At 35.9% G+C, this 20,331-nt stretch overlaps 1 protein-coding gene across 1 annotated transcript in view; it reads right to left on the bottom strand.

Annotated features, from left to right (window-relative positions):
• Positions 1-932: 932 nt before the first annotated feature.
• Positions 933-20,331, bottom strand: part of tmem260 (transmembrane protein 260) — a 39,209-nt gene continuing 19,810 nt past the window's right edge. Inside the window, exons 4-16 of the mRNA XM_051867611.1 lie at positions 18,211-18,388; positions 17,471-17,584; positions 16,676-16,855; positions 16,505-16,545; positions 13,952-14,038; positions 12,373-12,481; positions 12,105-12,277; positions 8,685-8,860; positions 7,760-7,895; positions 6,751-6,927; positions 3,960-4,013; positions 3,756-3,840; positions 933-1,772 (exon numbers count right to left, since the gene is read on the bottom strand). Of these exons, the coding sequence (XP_051723571.1) occupies positions 1,518-1,772; positions 3,756-3,840; positions 3,960-4,013; positions 6,751-6,927; positions 7,760-7,895; positions 8,685-8,860; positions 12,105-12,277; positions 12,373-12,481; positions 13,952-14,038; positions 16,505-16,545; positions 16,676-16,855; positions 17,471-17,584; positions 18,211-18,388 (1,765 nt within the window). The 3' untranslated portion in view covers positions 933-1,517. The remainder of the gene's footprint in view (positions 1,773-3,755; positions 3,841-3,959; positions 4,014-6,750; positions 6,928-7,759; positions 7,896-8,684; positions 8,861-12,104; positions 12,278-12,372; positions 12,482-13,951; positions 14,039-16,504; positions 16,546-16,675; positions 16,856-17,470; positions 17,585-18,210; positions 18,389-20,331) is intronic.

Genomic DNA, 20,331 nt, shown 5'->3' with positions numbered 1-20,331 from the left:
TCTGCAAGTCCCTGTGCTGCGATTTTATTTCTGTCTTGTCAGTGTCCATTCGCCTCTTTCTAGCACTTCCTATCTAACTCGGTCCTATCATGCCATGTACACCATCCTATGTACTTATTACTTCTCGCTTGCTTGTCTTTGCTCCCTCTCCCTGGCTGGGTTCTCAGCTCTTATCTGCTCAGGCACCCCACATTCCAGTGTTGCCGTGGCTCCCTGCCTGCATCCATGGTCACGGCGATTCCATGGGTTCACACAATCCCTCAGATGAGAGAGAGGCAAAAACAGGGACAGGGAGGGACTGAGAGAAAGCAGCTCAGTGGAAGAAGAGATGAATGTACACAAAAAAGGGAGATGTTATATATGTTGTGATAAGGTGTAGCTGACATCCTGAACTCAGGATGAAACCACTCTTCTAGAATACGAAACCAGCTGATTGTCACTCCCCTCCCCTTAATAGTTGTTTCTGAAATGGTTCTGTCTTTTACACTGGCCATCAAGTGCCGACACAACACAGTTTCAAAATTGTTCATCTTACAGAATGTAGAGTTTAATAATCATTTAGAATCAAACAATAGTCAGAGGACTCCCTAGGGGACATGTCCCCTTTGTTGACGACCTCTGCATTAAATTGAATTTAGGGTTGTTTTGGAAGATGATGGGGTAGACAGAGCAGAAAAAAGAGACAGGGAAAAGGATGCTCCATTTTTAAATCTGTCCCAGATTAATGGGTCATTCTTAATCTCTTATGGTTGTGCCCAAAATTACCCACCACCCCCCTCAATCTCAATCTCAGACCTTTGTGATCCTAAAGTGAGAGAGAGACATGCATAACAGCAGGGGGCAAAGAATAATTATTCAAAAAGAGAAGAGAGAGAAAGATTGAGAGAGGTGGGATGAGTGGTTCAGGAACGTTTGATCATCAACTCAATGGATTTTAACATATTGAAAGTGTGAAATTTTATTACAAAAGAAACACACACACAAACATAGCAAGTTCCACTTCAAATTTAGTTCAGAACACCGAGTCCCTTTTACCTTCACTGTGGAAATTTTCCTCATGTAGGACACAAATTGGCTAAGGTTAAAAAATGACAATGAAATAACAGCAGCATATGCTATGAAAAACAATTAGTCTTGGGTGTTGTAGTCTTGCATGTTGAGGAAATATAATTAATCTCTGTATTTTGTATAACTGACCAATATATCATCCTGTTAATGAAATCATGACTGCAAACTAAATGAATGGTGTTACAATGATGGATCAGTAGCTCACAATATAAAAGATCTTAGTATAAAACTCATGTTTTGACATATTGGTCCATTTTTGAGTTCATTTAACTGTGAGATGAATCACAGTGTTTGTAAAATACACATTAAACATGGTCTTTGTATTGTCTCTTTATAGCTCTTTATTTTTGTCTCCCTCCCTCTTACCTTCTTGTGCTATCTACACCTATGTGGCACAGGTGATTTCAGGGTTTTGAAGACTCTCTGTGTTGTTTCTGTCACTCCCTGTCTCAACCCTTCTGTCTGTCTCTGAGTTTGTCCCGCTCTTTCCTGAGGTGTGTGATGATGGAGCGGATGGCTTTGCTCTGGGGATCGGTGGGTTCTCTCTGAAGGTAACGGCTGAAGTGGTGGATGCTGCGACTCAGGAGGGAATCTAGACCGTAACCTCTGCCCCCTGATTGCAGCAGACGTTCTGCGGCAAGAGCCAGGTTCTTATCCCAATTCGCTGGGTAGTCTACCTGGGCATCCACTATTTGACAATACAGCTGTTAATAAAAAAAGACCACAAATATTTATCTTAATAAATACTTATAAGATAATGTTGTCTATAATTTATGTTAACTGTTGACTCAGTGTTGTATTTTAAAACCCTATAACATATTTGTATAAGACTTAAAAGATTTTTAAAACACAACATTGAGTTAACAGTTAACATAAATTATAGAAACATATCACCAACTGTCATGTTTTAAAAAACTGCATTTAGTCTACAAATAATCACATCATGCTGACAAACTACATTTTCATTTTCCGAAGGTAATAGCAGAGCTTGCAAGGTAGCAAAAGAAAAGTGTTAAAGGTTTTAGGTAAGCTTAGGTTTTAGGCTTTGATTCTGTGTATAATGCTGCATTAGTGCTGCTTTGCCATTGAAATGATGCTCAGTGTGAATCGTTTTCTGTCATTAAAAAAAACATGAAAACATTTAACATGCAAATTGCTGATACATTGCTCAACATTCTATCAAAGTATGCCAATAGGAGACTTTCAATCCTCAAACTTACAGTTCTTAATAAAATGTTTATTTAAAAAAAACACTGAAAAAATTATCTTATTTATTTACTGTAATTACAAAAACCTGTTATAGTCATGAAAAAATGAATGTAGCGACAGATTTTTCTTACATATTGGGATGTACATCCAAGTAAAACTATGGAAGCTTGTTGCCACCACGTAATAAAAAAATTAAAAAGGTAATTGACTGTTCGCAAAGACCCGCCCCCTTTAGTTACTGTTGCTATGTCCGACAAGCCATGTCGCTCTCACACCACACATCATGTTCTCAAGCAGTGAAAAATACATTGCATAGCAAAGAGGACACTGACAACGCGTCGACAGACAAGACAGAGCAGGTTACTTTTGATATGAAACAAAGTCTCAAATCTAAAATTTTGTAATTTTTTTTAAGAAATTTAAGCAATAAATACCGTTTTGTGGCTCTTTAATGTGTCATTACAGATCACTGTAGTGAAGCGGCTCGTGAACTCACCATTTCTTCCTACTTGTTCATTTATAGCATCGAATAAACATGACTGAACATCAGAAGTAATGTTGTTTCAACCGCAGAAAGACGTCGGTACACACCATTTTTCAAGTTCAAGTCCATCGATGTTAATCTACTTACTCCTCTGACTTTGTCGGACATAACGGTGGATTCGGCGTTAGGATTGGTTTGATCGCCTGTCAATCAAACTCCCAGCGAAGGGTCAATTGCTGCTTTTTATCTCACAATTATGACTTTTAATCTCAAGATTCTGACTGTTTTTTCTCACAAGTGCAACTTTACATCCCGCAATTCAGAACTTTTTCTCAGAACTGTGTGTATAAACAGAATTGCATGATACATTTTCCCTCAGAATTGGATTTGATAACTCACAATTGTGACTTTGTATCTCACAATTCTGAAAAAAAAGAAGAAAAGAAGTCAGAATTGTGGGATATAAACTCGCAATTGCAAGAAAAGTCAGAATTGCAATTACCTTTTTTATTATTTATTTAGTGGCGAAAACAAGCTTCCATATAAAAGAGATTATCGAAAAAGAAAAAATGTATTGCTTGGTTCTATGTATCGATTGTTGATTGGATTTTGAGATATGCACTCGTAAAAAAGGAATATGAACTCAGGCTTGCAGGGGAAGGTTTAAATGAATTAAACAATTGGACAAAAAGTACATACATCACCAGAGAGAAGTCTGTCATTTTTACTGGAAGGTCCAGTTATGACATTTTGATTTAACATAACAACAACAAAAAAAAAAACATCTGCATGGATGAATTGTCCACAATAACACCTATAACATGGATTTAAGGATTTAAGGATAAGGATTTCATTTCATGCCAAATTTTAAGAAGAAAAAGTTGAATACAATGAAATATTTATATAGTGCTACTTTGCAAGCACTGTAATTCCATGTAATTCCATTTCAATATTGTACACTATATGTAGTGTATTTAGTGCATTTCCTACTCACATAGTAAGATAGCTCATAGAGACGGGCCTGCTGTTCTCTTTCCATGTTCTCAGCCAGGTCAAACAGGAAGAAAGCTGTCTTCATCCTAAAAAGTGATGGATATAAACATGTAGCTAAATACGGAGGTTTGGCGAAGATACAACACTAAAACACAAGACAGAACAATAAAGTTGACAGCGATGAGGGCAGTAACCCGTGTATTACCTGGCCTGCCACATCTCCTCATTGGCAACTCTCTCCCAGGATCCAGGGTGGAAGCTGATAGGGTGGAATAAAACATCAAATCTTTATTACGTCAAAGCTTCCTCTATGTGATACTTTCATAAACGTTGATGATATGTAAAAAATAATTTTATAAGCATTATTCCTTTTTTATGTATATTCAGATGGCATCAAAGCAGTCTTGTCGAGTACAGACTTGAAATACAAGTTTTAAACCAGCCAGTAATCCAGCGAATCGTACTCTGCATATCTTCAAACCATACAACAGCTGATCTTCAACCTCGCCTGTCTTTGGAAGCTCTCTCTCTGTGGTGAACGACCCATATATTTCCGCATTTCTTCCTTTCCACTACATCGCTCATAAACGTGCGGCCTCTCCTTCAAAGGAATATTTTAGCGTGTGACTTCCCCGCTAATATTTGGCTGGCAGGCAGGGATGGACACGCTTGTAGTGGGTGAGAGGAGAGTAATGTCACACCATTCAACCCCGATTAACTTGCTGAATACCAGCCGGCTGCAGAGAGCCTCAGTGCTGGAGACTAGAACTAATTTCACTTTATACACAGATATTGACACGCCGCAGTTTAGAAAGTCATTAGGGTGGGGTCAGCGGACTAATAACGACTTTGAAGCTGGAAACGAAGGCTGTCTGCACAGCATGGAGTCAGAGCAGTGTTTAAGTACACTTTAATATCGGTGAGGACCAAAAACACTTCAATGGAGTTGCATTAGGTGTAAGAATTGTGCTGGGGCGCACCTGGTAATGATGCTAAGACTAGATATGAATTGACTAGTATCATTTATTTACATATGCATTTATTCATTGGGCACATGCTTCATTTTATCAAGTGTGTACCCTTGTAATCGAACCCATAACCTAAGCGTTAATAGCCACAGGACCAGTTCTCTGCAGTACACTGCCCTAAAAAGGCAACAAGCTGAGCTGACATTGGAGTTGAGAAAAACAGATTCAAAGTTTTAGAACTGAATTTTGAACAACTTCATATCAATTTTTTTTTTTTTTTTTTTTTTTTACAAAATCTGAACATAGCTGAGCCAAACCTGGCTGTTTGACAAAATGTTTAATTGACCATCTTGCCTATGTAGGATACTAAACATTCGTGACAACTTCACCATATTTGTATTCTCTCAATTATCATAATGTTTTTTCTCATATTAAATGATTAAAATTGGAGCATGGACTTTAATCACTAACATTTAAGTACCAAAAGTACCATAGCCATGTTTTTTAGACATGCATCATGGAAGTACCAACCTTGGAGTATCATGTGAATGCTATGGTACATGAAAAAATTAATTATTTAGTATCATGGTATATATCACAGTACCATGCAAATTGTCAACCCATGCTGGAAACATATGACTCTACCTGCATTTCTGCTAAACCTGGAATATGATGCTCCAGGTACATTTCGCTGCAATTTTTTTAGGTGACACATCCACAAGAGGCGCTATAAGCACTATAACGTTTCTCTCCATTGCAGATGAGGGTTTATTGAACATCCTGCAGGGCTTGACATTAACATCGCCAACCCGCCAAATGCGGGTGAATTTCAGCACTGGCGTGTACTACTAGCCAATTTAGCGGGTTTTTACATATAATATAGGCTATACATTTTTCAATTGTAGTCTTTTAAAAGAGCATCTGAAATAATAAACTAAGTGCAATGTAGTGTTGTCAAAATATCGACTTTTGATACATATCGATACTGAAATATCTGAAACGCTTACAATACTCATTTTCCACAGAACGGATACATGATACCAGCTTCGCATTCTCGCTCTCTTATCTCTCCGACAGCGAGTTGAAACACAAACCCGCCTCCCCTCACTCACTCATTTTATTTGCTCCGGATGAATATTGTTGGTGTTACAGGACTTGAATTTCGGCGTGGGATTGCGCTTATTGCGCATAATTTTACTCATTCCCGCAGATTTTGTGCTCACACCCAAAGTGTGCACACATAAAACCAGCTCTCAGTACTAAATCAAATGGTTTTTTGCGGCTAATTGCGCTTAAACAGTCAAATACACAAAATAATGTCAAAATGCCAGTCTTGGTGAGTATTCACGTAAACACAATCAGTTATGTTTTAAGTGAACGTAAACAGTTGAGAAAGAAAAGGCAGGTGTAACAGTATAATGGATCCGTGTGTCAGGTCTTAAAGTGACAGCAGCCTAATATACTTGCTGCCAAATTATGAGATAATATTAAAAATATCTATATGGCAGTTTTTCCCCATGGTATCAATGTCAAAATTGTGGCCAGGGAAAATGCTGAGTGGCTAGTAACTTTGGAAAACCACTAGCCACAGTGGCTGGTGAACAAAAAAGTTAATGTCAAGCACTGCGCCCTAGTGTCATAAAAAAACATTTTTGCAAAATGACATTGCAACCTGCATTGAAAGTGCATTGCTGTACCATGTGAGCTACTGAGCAAGTTTACTACATCAGAACAGCCATATATATCAAGCTATTTATGTGATGCAAATGTCAAAATGTATTAGTTTACAAACCATGCACTATGGTAAAAGTGTTCTGACATCATGACATAGTATTGCACAAGGAACTGTACAAATATAAGTCTTTATTTATTAATCAAATCAAGGAATCAAATTTGTTGGCATTTTACTGCATCTAGTGTTCATTTCAGCTGGAAACATTATAGTCTATATATTAACAGAACACATTTTGGCCTACAAGGTCATAAAGTCATTCCCTAAGTAAACTACAAACAAAAGTGATGTGCTACCTGTCATGTGGCTGGCTCCAGTTGTAAAGGTCGAGTGTTTTTTGGGCCCATATTTCAGGGTCAAAAGGGGTCTTGACAGGTACCAACTGCTCACAGACGCCCCAGGGCCAACGAGAGAAACTCCTCTCCCAGCTGGGGTCACCCTCAGTTAGACCAATACATACAAACACAGGCCTGCTGTAGACAAACCAGACCAAAAACTGACCATCAGTCATAGTGACATGGCATCACTCAAAGTGTAGAGTTTTTAATGAGTGGGCAAAACTTTGTAATAATGTTCGTTAGTAAACTATAATAACAACACACATTATTACATTATGCTTTACTGATGTACAGTTAATGTACATTCAAATCGCAAATTAAGTTGCAATATATATTCATTATTAAAAGCACATAAACCAAAGATCTCCTTATGTAACGTTGTTATGTTCTAATGTTACCAATAAAATGAAATTAAAATAGATGAAAAAGATACTATAGGAACAGGTACTATTACATGTAATATAAAAAATTGAGTATTTGAACTTAGAACTGAGTAAAAGCTTCTAAGCCTGTCTGTTTTGTTAAAGCCATTAAAGGTCTTGAATTATGGGATATACCTGGCAGGAACATAAAAACTGGCTCTCTTAACAAAAAAAGCAGGTTGCTGCTTGTTTTTTCTCAAGTATTTATTCCTTATTCTCTCTGTACTGCTTCCCAGGGAAATGACTGTAGTGTTTATTGCCCCCCTCTCAGAGGCCGGGGGCTTTACCAAGGAAATACTGCCGTCTGGTGGAGGGAGGCAGAACAGATTGTGCATTTTCTTTGCTCTCCCAGTCTGGTGTAAGGGCTAATAGATGATGTGTAATTGGTTTACTAAACTCTAGTGCATTCAGCAAATAGTTGAATGAATATACACAAATTAAAATATACACAAATTACTATTTAAATGAGAAAAACAGTGCTTTCTCTGTAGTAGCATATACACAGAGGGCATGAATGTGAACATAGGCCCATGTGTTTATCTTACTGCATATTGTGCTTGAGAAACTGCTCAATGCTGAAAGTTTTCTTTTCTGCAATGTTGACTGGATCCCACCAGCGGCCAGGAAACGTGACTCCAGGTAAGTGCTTCTGGAGTTTTGCCACATACCAGCTTGTATTTTCTTTTACAAAAGATTCTCACCGTGTCCTTGGTCTCAGAGTCTGATGGACTGGATTCTGATGGGGTTTTCTCCTTCTCACTTTGTTCTCCATAGAATAGTGATGTCAAGCTACAGAACAAAGACAAACAATAAAATGGACAGGTAATATATTTTTCACAAAATAGACTTAAGAAAACCTCATATACTGTAAGAAATTCTGAAATATTATTCCTGTGTAGAATTATATATAGACCGGGACCAGTTATCACACTTTTTACTTATTTTAAGATGGGTATATTTTGTTTCTTACAAAATATTACAGTACAAAAATGTAAGCTTCTCATATCTTAAAGGGTTAGTTCACCCAAAAATGAAAATTCTGTCATTAATTACTCACCCTCATGCCGTTCCACACCCGTAAGACCTTCTTTCATCTTCAAAACACAAATTAAGATATTTTTGATAAAATCCGATGGTTCAGTGAGGCCTGCATAGCCAGCAAGATTATTTCCTTTTACAGTGCCCAGAAAGGTACTAAAGACATATTGAAAACAGTTCATGTGACTACAGTGGTTCAACCTTAATATTACAAAGCGACGAGAATACTTTTTGTACGCCAAAAAAACAAAATAATGACTTTTCAACAATATCTAGTGATGGCCGATTTCAAAACACTGCTTCGAAGCTTTACAAATCTTTTGTTTCGAATCAGTCATCATCTGCAAAATATAATGGCAGTTTTTACAACTTTATAATTAAAAAAGCATATTTATGGCTGAAATAAATGAGACATGTGTCATGCTGGATTACGGACCTCCTGGTCAACAAGGCTGAGGTCTGGTCGGAGACCCTGGCAGTAGTGGACGTAGCGCAGCGTGTTGCCCGGGAGATCACCACGAGTCAGAACCAATGAGCCCTCCGGCAATGACAACACAACCTCATGAGCAAACCTGTCCACGACGTCATTACTGCTCTGATCACACTCTCTGTCCACACACACACACACACACACACACAGACACTTTGAAAATACCTTGTTTAAAATGTAGTATGAAAAAACTATGTTCAATGTTGCTTGAGTTGCAGTGAGGCGTTAAGTTGTGTGACAACTGTGTTTTGTATATTTATCTTAATAAATATACAAAAGTATATTTAAGTATATTAAAACTTTTTAATGCCAAGGACCCCAAATCAGAATTATCATTAACTAAAAACTAAAAAAAGCTATGAAGCTGAAATAAAATGAAATAAATATTTGACAGAAAAACTAAAATAAATGAAAATTAAAAAAATAAAAATTGAACTAAACTAAAACTGAAATAAAAATAAATTAAACCTAAGTAGTGATATTTAAAAAAAAACAAAAAACAAAAAACAATAAAATGACTAAATATTAAACTAAAATGAAAATAAAAAATATAAAATTAAACATAAAATATTTTTAAAAAAAAAAACGATTTAAATATTAATAAAAACTATAATAGTATATAAATAATACTGGCCCAAATATGATGATCCTTCCTATACAATATAAACCTATATATTTTTATGTATAAAACTGTGATAAAAACATTTTATACTGTGTGAGAAAAATATGAATGTATTAATTGTAATATTATATAAATATAAATTGCTTTATATATCACATAAGAATGCAATATTGCAAAGACAACCCAATTACATATTGTTTCATAAATTAAACAATTGCCTTTAATATTGTTATTGTACTGAAGCAAATTGTTAAAATATTATCATAAACATATTTTATTAATATCTGTATATCTGTGTATATGGTCAACAAAAGGGTTTACATAGATAATTATTACTTTTTTTGTGTGTGCTTGTGGAGTCGTGTCATAGGGCACATGGGTCACCACCAGATTTTAGTAATTATTGCATCTCCAAAATCCCAATTTTGGCCAATAATGCCTGTTTGTCAAAAGTCTTTAGTAAAAAAAAAAAGTTTGTTGTAAAACCTTTAGGGAGTTTGCGAGCTGAAAGTGATCTGAAAGTGATACAAAGGTTTGTCAGGAGTGTGTAAAAGTACATGCACATTCATTCACAAATACTTCCACCACATCAGCAGCGATGTTTACTTTAAAGATTTTGCACAAAAATGTAAGGATCCATGACATTATCTTTCTTACAGCTGTTCTGAAGTCAGTTCCCGTGTTTCTCTCCGAGCAGCGAGTAGTGATGAGGTGGAACATCTCTCGGCTGTAATCAGCCTCGGACAGGTGTGATGAGCGCTGACAAGAGCGTCAGTCTCACCATTGATCAAAGCGGCACAGTTTGTGGCAGCGATGTACCAAACCTCACCGCTCTAATCTACATGACTGCCGTGGCTAGGATGTCTAATCAAGCACAGAACTCGGCTGCTTTAATCTGCATGACTAGCGTGGCCAGGACGGCTAATCAAGCATAGAGTCAAAGCTGCAGAAGAGTGCAAGAGAGCTTTTGCTTTGATGTGTGCTGAAGCATGGAGGAAATGAGGAATTCAGGGAGTGACTGCCATGGTCTGGATGATCGACCACAAATATACAAAAAACTCAAATGTTCAAAGGTTCAATGGCTCTGTGATGTTGCTAAATAATGCAGTAATGCACATTGATAGGCCCAAAATAATTAGTGCTTAGACAGGAAATAATACCTGATATATCTACATTTGTTTGGATATTCTAGATCTCTGATTACAAAAATGGATATTTAGGCATTTTTATTTTCTGCACTGATTAATGGGGGAAAATTGGTTGAATTCAATGGATAGAATGGACATAAATATTATAAGTAAGGGATAATCAGTCAGGTGGTCAGTGATACATGAAATAGCACAGATACTGTATGTAGGAAACCTATGGTTGTCAATAATACAATTATATCAACTATTTGACCTGATATTTTAGTCTATGATATGATAATCGATATTCTGAGATGAACTGGGTGATTTTTTTTTTTTTTCAGAGGTACCATCATTTGGACCAAACAGCAAACTACATTACAAACTGGTTAATGCAAGAACAAAAGTACAGTAAACAGTCCAGACATATTTTACCTTAAATTTTTAATCATATATAGGCCTATATACATTATATATTTATTTATATGTAACAATGTATAAATACATACACTGCCATCTCTTAAGTTCACAAAGGCTACGTTTATTTGACCAAAAATACAGTAAAATCTGTAATATTGTAAAATATTATTACAATTTAAAAAACTGATCTGTATTTTAATATATTTTAAAATGTAATTTATTTCTATGGACCCAAAGCTGAATTTTCAGCATTATTACTTCAGTCTTCAGTGTCACATGATCCTTCAGAAATCATTCTACTATGCTAATTTGCTGCTCAAGAAATATTTTTCTTATTATTATCAATGTTCAAAACAGTTGTGCTGCTTAATATACTGTATTTGTGGAAACCATTATACATTTTTTTCAGGATTCTTTGATGAATTGACGGTTCAAAAGAATAGTATTTCCTTCAAATAGACATCTTTCATAACATAAATGCCTATCCATATTTACCTACAGACATACGTGACACACTTCATCTAAAAAGTCACGTGGGGAGTTTCTGCGAAAACTTTTAAGTGAGGACAAAAAATAATTATCAGAAACCTCCTCACCTTAACACTTTCACACATAAAATCTCTTACTGTTGTGGCGTTCAAAAAATCAGTATGAAAAGAAAATGTCTATAGCCATCTAGCCGACATGTGTGAAGCTGCCTTAAAGGTGCAGTATGTAATATTTACAGCTAGTGGTTGAAATGGGAGAGTTGTTTGTCCCACCCCCTCCTCCTCAGACTCAACGCTCACACGGGTTGCCAGATCAAGGACAATGGAAAGCAACAAGCCTTACACTGTATATTTATCTGCGTTTTAATATGCCTCTAGTCATAGAGCTTTTTAGATGGATGCCAAAACTTTTTAGGTCAGGTAGAATCTGCGATCTCTGAGCCAGTTCATTTGCTGGCTTCCATGCCTGCAATTCGCTGTTTTCCACCAACTGGCAACCCAGGGTGTTGAAATACTATTGGGTAAACTGGCAGTGGGCGGGATCACACAGACCAAAACTAAAACAGACATTCTGACACTAAATGCATATTTCAAAGTATAATAACTAGCTGTAGCATTGTTTTTCAGAGAAAAAAGTTTTGAAAAGTGAATGATGTCTGAATAGTTTTATAGCGTCCATCGGCACCCTGTATATGAATGGTTTACCTGTGGTTTAAGCTGATCATGTGTAAGATGAGGCCTGCAGTGAGTATCCAGGCTCCTGTGTTCCACACCGTCCCCCGGCTCAGACGCCCATTCAGCCAACACACGGCCCAGCTCAGACCCAGACCAGCCAGAACACACACCCCAGCATCAGCCTGCAGCCAGAAGCGCTCCACCTACATACACACACACACACACACACAGTATATATATTGAAGAGCATTTCTTACATTATAGAAGACATAACTGTAAACTTAAACTTTAAACTCACCACTCCCAGTAGAAGAGGCTTCTCAATGTTCAGGTTTGCTCTCCAGGCAAAGAACACAGAGTAGATGCTCACCATGGTGACAATCAACCAGACAAAAACAAAGCGAAGTCTGGGGGCCACATACAGTATGTGTCATTAATTTAAAAATTATTATGATGATATTGACTTTGAATACATTGAAACTACATTTAAAACATGATAGCAAATCTATTGGTATGCATATTTGTCAGTTGCCTGCGAGTCCTATTTAAGTAATATCCCATGAGCACAAGTGCTTTTGTACTGAATATCAGAATGGATGTGATATTTATATTGCTTTTATAGAGTTCTATAAACAAGAACTTAATATCTAGTAATGAACATTTCAAACACAACATGGTTAGCAAATTTTTTGCTTTTTGCTATCACAACAATGCAAGAACGCAATAACTAAATCTTTTCAAAATAGTTTTCCACTAAATTAGTTCATGGAAGAATAATAGTTTATTAATGTATTTATATAAAACAATATATTAGCACACAATAACAGCAATATTTACCTTCATACACACACTAAAACTTTCAACGCCACTTCTCCAATCCGATTACTGGACCAGAATTAGCCATTTTACAATATATAAAATATCAAAATTTTGGGATTAGTAAGATTTTTTTTAAGGAATTAATACTTAATTTTAGCAAGGATGCATTAAATTGATCAAAAGTGACAGTAAAGGCATTTATAATGGTACAAAAGAATTACATTTCTAATAAATACTGTTCTTTTGAAGTTTCTATTTATCAAAAAAATAAAAACTATCATGGTTTCCACCAAAATATTAAGAAGCACAACTATTTTCAACATTGATAATAATAAATGTTTCTTAAGCCCCAAATCAGCATATTGATTTCTGAAGGATCACATGACACTGAAGACTGAAATAATGATGCTGAAAATTCAGCTTTGGCATCACAGGAATAAATGACACTTTAAAATGTATTAAAATATGTTGGAGTTGATTGCACTTCGGGCGACCCGAGTTCGAGTCCCGGCTCGGGGACCTTTTCCGATCCCGCCCCCCTCTTTCTCCCACTTCTCTTTCTGATGATTATCTATACTGATTATCTGTACTGTCAATACAGGCATTAAAATAAAATTAAAATATAATACAATTATTTTCAATTGTAATAATATTTCACAATATTGCTGTTTTTACTGTATTATTGATCAAATAAATGCAGCTTTGGTGAGCAAAACACTTGTTTCAAAAACATTTAAAAATTGTACCAACCCCAAACTTCTTGTTCAAAGTCTGTGCCACTAGCAGCTCCAAATGGAATTGCAAAAAATATCATTTCAAACAGGTATAAGACAAATTAGTAGTTCTGCCATTGGTTGAGCCAAAAGCTGACATGTTGGAGCGCTCAACAAAACAGAGCAATGTTTTGAAGGCCACAGCCACGGTGTTTACATTCACAATGGTCTATGTACATTAAACTGTGCTGGAAAAAACCTAAACTTCAGATTGTGTGTTTTTTCTTCACTTCAGTGGCATTAAACATTAAACTGATGGTCAGATCTCATTCAGCGATGTCTTACCTGCTCCGTAAAGACAGCAAAATGCCTAGAACTGCCAGCGCTAGTACTGGAGAAGACAGATCATTCACACAGTGATTCCACTGAGCCCTGAGACACAAGAGACACACTTATCAATACGTCCTCTATGTGTGCATGTGTGATGGACAGAGACTCAAACTCAAAGTGCTGTGAGTGTGTCTGAATGTCTTTTTCAACATTAAGTGCAGTTTTGTGACAGCTTCCCTTCTATCTGTATCCCAAACCCAGTCAATGGCCAATTTCCCTGCTGAAAGAGATAGTGCCCTGCCTTTGCCTTAATACCCATCTCTCTCTGACAGCTTATTTAAGCGTCGTGTGAAAGCGTGTGTGAGAGAGAGAGTGTTTGAGCTCCTTATGACAGGTTTATGCAGTGACATGCTTGTTGTGTTCCCCTCTCTCACTCTCACCTGTCCATCAAGCTATGTGGCAGCTGTGGGGGGTGATGGGAAACGGCTGATTGGTACTAGCGGGACATAAGCTAAGCTCTCTCTCTGGGGACACCCAAATGTTTGATGAGGGTGGGCTGAGGAGACGACCCGAGTCTCGCATGATGTCTTACACTAGTGTCATCAGAAGCGCTGTGAACGTCACTGATCGTTTCAAAGCCAGTGCAACACAACAGATTTGTTATTCCTAGCAGGTTCAGCTTTGCCGCTTTAGAGGGAAGGGGGATCTACAAGAACTAACTATGGAAGGGGTATTAACAGAGTCATTAGTCTTTATTAAAGCTGCCACTTATTACAACACAGAAAATTTTTTGCTTGGTTGAATATGAGAAGGTAAGGTAAGTTTGTACAGAGTAATATAAGGTAACTACATGGGTTAAGGTTAGGTTTAGGGGTAGGTGCAGGGTTAGAACCATTTTAAAACCCAGTTGTTGTAATTACTATAATAAATACATAGTATGTACATGCAGAACAAGACTGTAAAATAAAGTGCTACAGAATATGGTGTTGCCTTGCACAAAATAAGTATTTTAAAGTGTTAGTTCACCCAAAAATGAAAATTCTGTAATTTATTACTCACCCTCATGTCGTTCTACACCCGTAAGACCTTCGTTCATCTTTGGAACACAAATTAAGATATTTTTGATAAAATCTGATGGCTCAGTGAGGCCTCCATTTTTAACAAGATAATTAACACTTTCAAATGCCCAGAAAGCTACTAAAGACATATTTAAAACAGTTCATGTGACTACAGTGGTTCAACCTTAATGTTATGAAGCAACGAGAATACTTTTTGTGCCCAAAAAAACAAAAAAACGACTTAATGCAACAATATCTAGTGATGGGCGATTTCAAAACACTGCTTCATGAAGCTTCGAAGCTTTACGAATCTTTTGTTTCGAATCAGTGGTTCAGAGCGTGTATCAAACTGCCAAAGTCACATGATTTCAGTACACGAGGCTTCGTTTCGTCATAAGTGTTTCGAAATTTCAATGGTTCACCACTGGGGGGCGTGAATTTGGCATGCTCCGAACCACTGATTCAAGAAAAAAAATTTTTTTGCATAAAGTCGTTATTTTGTTTTTGTTTTTTGGCGCACAAAAAGTATTCTCGTCGCTTTATAACATTAAGGTTGAACCACTGTAGTCACACGAACAGTTTTAAATACATCTTTAGTAGCTTTCTGGGCATCTGAAAGTGTTAATTATCTTGCTGTCAATGGAGGCCTCACTGAGCCATCGGATTTTATCAAAAATATCTTAATTTGTGTTCTGAAGATGAACGAAGGTCTTACGGGTGTGGAACGGCATGAGGGTGAGTAATTAATGATAGAATTCTCATTTTCGGGTGAACTAACCCATTATTATAAAATTATAATAATATTTTAGTATTAAATTAGGTTACACTTTATTTTAATGTGATGTAGTTACATTGTACTTAAATAAGTACTGAGTAAAATGAATTAACTACATGTACTTACTATAGAGTTAGGGTTTGCTTTAGGGTTAATTACTTGTAATTATGCATAATTTACCGTTATTACTATAGTAAGTACATATAGTAACATGCAACTACGTCACCTTATAATAAAGTGTTACCTTAAATTACAATTAATAATTGCAGTTACAATATCAAGGGATTTAATCAACAATTATGATTTTTTGACACAATCCTGCAACTCTAATTAATAGAATATATGAAATTCAAAATCTAAGGGAACATTTACATGACAACGATGTACTAAAAACGGAAAAGTTTATCCTTTGCATTTTTCGCGTACAGATGACAATGTTCCCAAAACAATCCCCATTCACACGGATCTGCGAAAACGACTAAAATGCTGTATTATGCATGCCAGGCCAGTAGTTGGCGATGTCACTTTGTAAAGGGACCACACTACGCGCCTACAGACTGAACACGTAATACACATGCGCATGACGTCACTGTTTATCTGTTGCATTCATTTTTATACTGAACTATGTTTTGTTTTTTGGTCACTACATAATTCTCATACTCCTATTTCCTTCTGGGAATTAAAATCTGTATTAATTCATCAAGTCATTCATCAAATCAATTTTGTTACACTCACCGTAACATTTTTAGGAGGCTCAAATTTTCATCTGTTTTTGCCTGAAGCCAAAGAAATCCACATGTGGAGCATTAGTTTCAGAAAATAAATACAGCATGAAAACCTCATATCCTAGTACATATATTTAGTCATGAAAACATCTTTTTTTTAAATGATAAACACTGTTGGTACCAGGCTGAAGGTGCCATATTCTGCTCGGAGCAGGTGTGTAAGGAAGCCGTGGAGAGACGTCTGGTCTCCCCAGCTCCAGCGAGCTCTGTTGAGGTAGGAGGAAATGGGCAGGTAGATGTAGGGCACAAAGCCAGCCAGGAAACACGTCCCCAAAGACACCAGACCAATAAAGGACAAACCCTGTGGGAAATACATGTCACTTGTATATGACAGATTCTTTTCATTTCCAAATGTTCAAATTTGCATACCAAAACATAATTATAAAACAACAGCATGGACATAACACTTGGACAATGCCACAATCATCTGAGAACAATTTCCTCTACTGCTTTGCACTGCTTACAACTGTAAGTACCAGTGCCTAAAGATCTTCAGAAATCACTGGGTTATGAATACTAATCTCATAGTTTTTAACTATTCAAATAGATACTAATACCAAATTAGACAGCAAAAAAGTATATATATATATATATATATATATATATATATATATATATATATATATATATACACATACATATAAATTGTTTTAAAATACATAATAATTTGTTTATATATTTTTTCCTATTTTTATGGCTTTCAAAATTCTAGCATAAAACCATCCCTTAAAGTACATCTCTCTAGGCCTGTTAAAGACTGTACATTTTTACATGATGTGGCATATGAATGCATAATATCACAAAATTTGCTCTTTAAAAGGTTTTTAACCTGCACTATTAATTTATTTACCTTACTGCGAAACACTGACAAATTATGCATTGAACCCTGTACTGCTGAGTGATTATCAATACTTACATTATGAGTGTAGAGGTGCAGGAGGGCCCAGGGAATTATGATGACAACATACAAGACCAGTGTGTGCTGATTACACAGGCTCAGCCCACAGAACAGCGCCCCCCACAGAGCAAACTGAGAAAAGCAAACAAACAAACAAACAAACAAACAAATAAATAAATAAATAAATATTTATATATATATTATATATATATATATATATATATATATACATTAATACATACATATATATATTGTGTTAGTGGGGATGCACCGAAAATTCGGCCAAGAAACCTATTTAATGTCCATAAACTCATTAGTTAGCTAGAAAAAATAACTATAGAGAAGAGCATTTTGCTAAATATATGCACTGTATACATAAACATATGCATGTTTATTATATTTTTACTTAACCTGTTAATGATGTCTTTATTATTTAATGTATGTTTAAAATAAATCTGTCATGAAAACAAGTTATTGCAATTTATTGTCATTTGAATGATTATATTTCACCAACAAACTGGAGTAGAAACAATTCTGTTATTAATAAAGTTGATATAAAAACTTCCTTAAGTGCAATTTAAATGTTTGTACTGTTAAATGTTTAAACTCAGTTTTAGCTATTTGAGTGTTGATTATGAAATAAGTTTGATTAATTAATTGATTATTTATTTTTGGCTTCGTTTTTTTAGCCAAGTGCATCCTGAATTTGTGGTTTCGGCCCAGATTTTTCATTTAGGTGCCTCTCTAGACTGTAGTACCTTCTTCTTCTGCTGAACGCTCTTTGCACAGTGGAAACAGGCTGAGAGGGAGAAGAGGACACCCACAAACAAGTTGTTAAGAGAAAAGACTTCAGCCACGACCGACCACTGCCATACCAGCCTGGACACTGCAAACACTCCACCAGCCAGGACAGCCCCTGGACCAGGTCCCGCTACCCTGAGCACAGAGAAGACAACAGTGAAGGACTCTTACCTGAGTTAGGGTGTTTACAAAAAACACGAATGGTTTTACAATGTTCTCTGACATAATGTATAGTGTGCACACACTTTTATGCTGCAACATAAACTGGTAAGTGAAGAAAACAGATTCTCAATCCTTAAATCTATATATAAAGCAGAAATCAATTTGAATCATCATTTCAATTTTAATAATTTTTTAATGAAAATCAATTCAATTAAAATGCTAAATATATAGTATTGTAACCATTCCAAAAAAATAAAACATGTAATAAGCATAATTAATAGTAATGGTGTTATGCTGTGGGATGTTGCTTCAATTGAGTTCAGTACTTATGTTTCACATATAATTTCACCAGATAGATGGCAGATCAACGGATGGATGTGAAATATCCCTTACAGGATACAAAATTTAAAACATTAATCAAAGTCAAGCCACAGTGAAGACCTTTGTCAGATTAGTCTGCGCTGACAATAGAGCAAAAACAATGGGATATTATAAGTAGAAAGATAAGAAAGAATTGCAAAATCAGTCAGTGATCTTTAGGAAACATAATGTCCAAATAAAAGTACAGTAGAATCATTGTGGTATTCAATTCACAGTACTTAATTATATCACCTGCAAAATATGAATACACCCACACCAATAGGTGTCAGTACAGAGTCCAAATCCACTGGTACTATTGGGACAATTAGGGACCAGTCAAACGTAAACAAAAACAGACTGAGTGCATCTTTAAAGCTACTTTTGGCCCTCTAGCAGATAAATAAAATTGCACGCATCTTGAGGAAGAACATTGTTTTGGTTTTGCTCCTCTGAGTGAATATTTGTGGTCTGAGGCATCGGTGTATACATGGATCCTGGATACATCAGAATATATCATATATCAAGAGTGGATGGACAAAAAAAATTGGTTTCTTTGTTTTTATAACCAGAGATTTTGCAGATGTTTGTCTCTATGAATGATCCGTGGTCATTTTTTCTCATGTTCTCTGACAAAATATCATCTTCATGCTACCCACAGCCAAAGCTACTGTATTTTTCTCTGTGTACTAATATTACGTGACACACATGGGCAAATGATGCATGTATGCAATTTCCTGCAAAATCCTTCCCAAAAGCCCAACAATAGCCTATAAATCATTATTATAGGTTTATCAAAGTTTATTTGGGTGCAGTTGGTTATTTTAAGGACATTGTGGAAAGAGGGATTTTTTTTCACTTTCATTAAAAATATTTCATGTCGTAAACTATACTAGTATACAAAATGTAAACTATACTATTGCCCAGCTCTAATTTAAGATATTAAAATATTATAAACATCAACATCATCGTAAAGCTGCTTTGAAACGATATGTATTGGGAAAAGCGCATTCATTTTAACTGACTTGACTTTACTTATAAGTACTGTGTAATATTAATTAACATGTACTTACTATAGGGTTAGTTGCTTGTAATTATGCATAATTTATTGTTATTACTACAGTAAGCACATGTAATGTCTAACAAGGACACTAAAATAAAGTGTTACTTGTTATTTTTTATAAAACAAAATAAACAAAAAGTTTCACAAAGTCACTTTTATGTAGAAATTCATCACGTAAAGCTGGCTAGACTGTATGCTTCAAATTGTAAATATAGGCGCAGAAATCTGACGTATATCAGTGGCGTGGTTTAGCTGGATGTAAAACAAATCCTGGTTACTTGTTAATTTATTATAGGGAAAAATCTCTGCATGTACAGATTCACCTGCAATGCATATAAAATTTGGACTTGACTTCGACTTGTGACAAAAGACTTGAGACTTGACTTAGACTTGGACTCCTGCTGAGAAGAAAGAGATGGGACAAAAGGCCAGGCTATGTAAAAAGAAACGATGGACGAAAGGGTGAACGAGTGGGGTCAGCCTTGTCTGTTTGATA

Source organism: Ctenopharyngodon idella, chromosome 17 (genome assembly GCF_019924925.1).
Source record: "Ctenopharyngodon idella isolate HZGC_01 chromosome 17, HZGC01, whole genome shotgun sequence".
NCBI classification, from domain to species: domain Eukaryota; kingdom Metazoa; phylum Chordata; class Actinopteri; order Cypriniformes; family Xenocyprididae; genus Ctenopharyngodon; species Ctenopharyngodon idella.
This window is presented reverse-complemented; position numbering and strand designations above follow the sequence as displayed.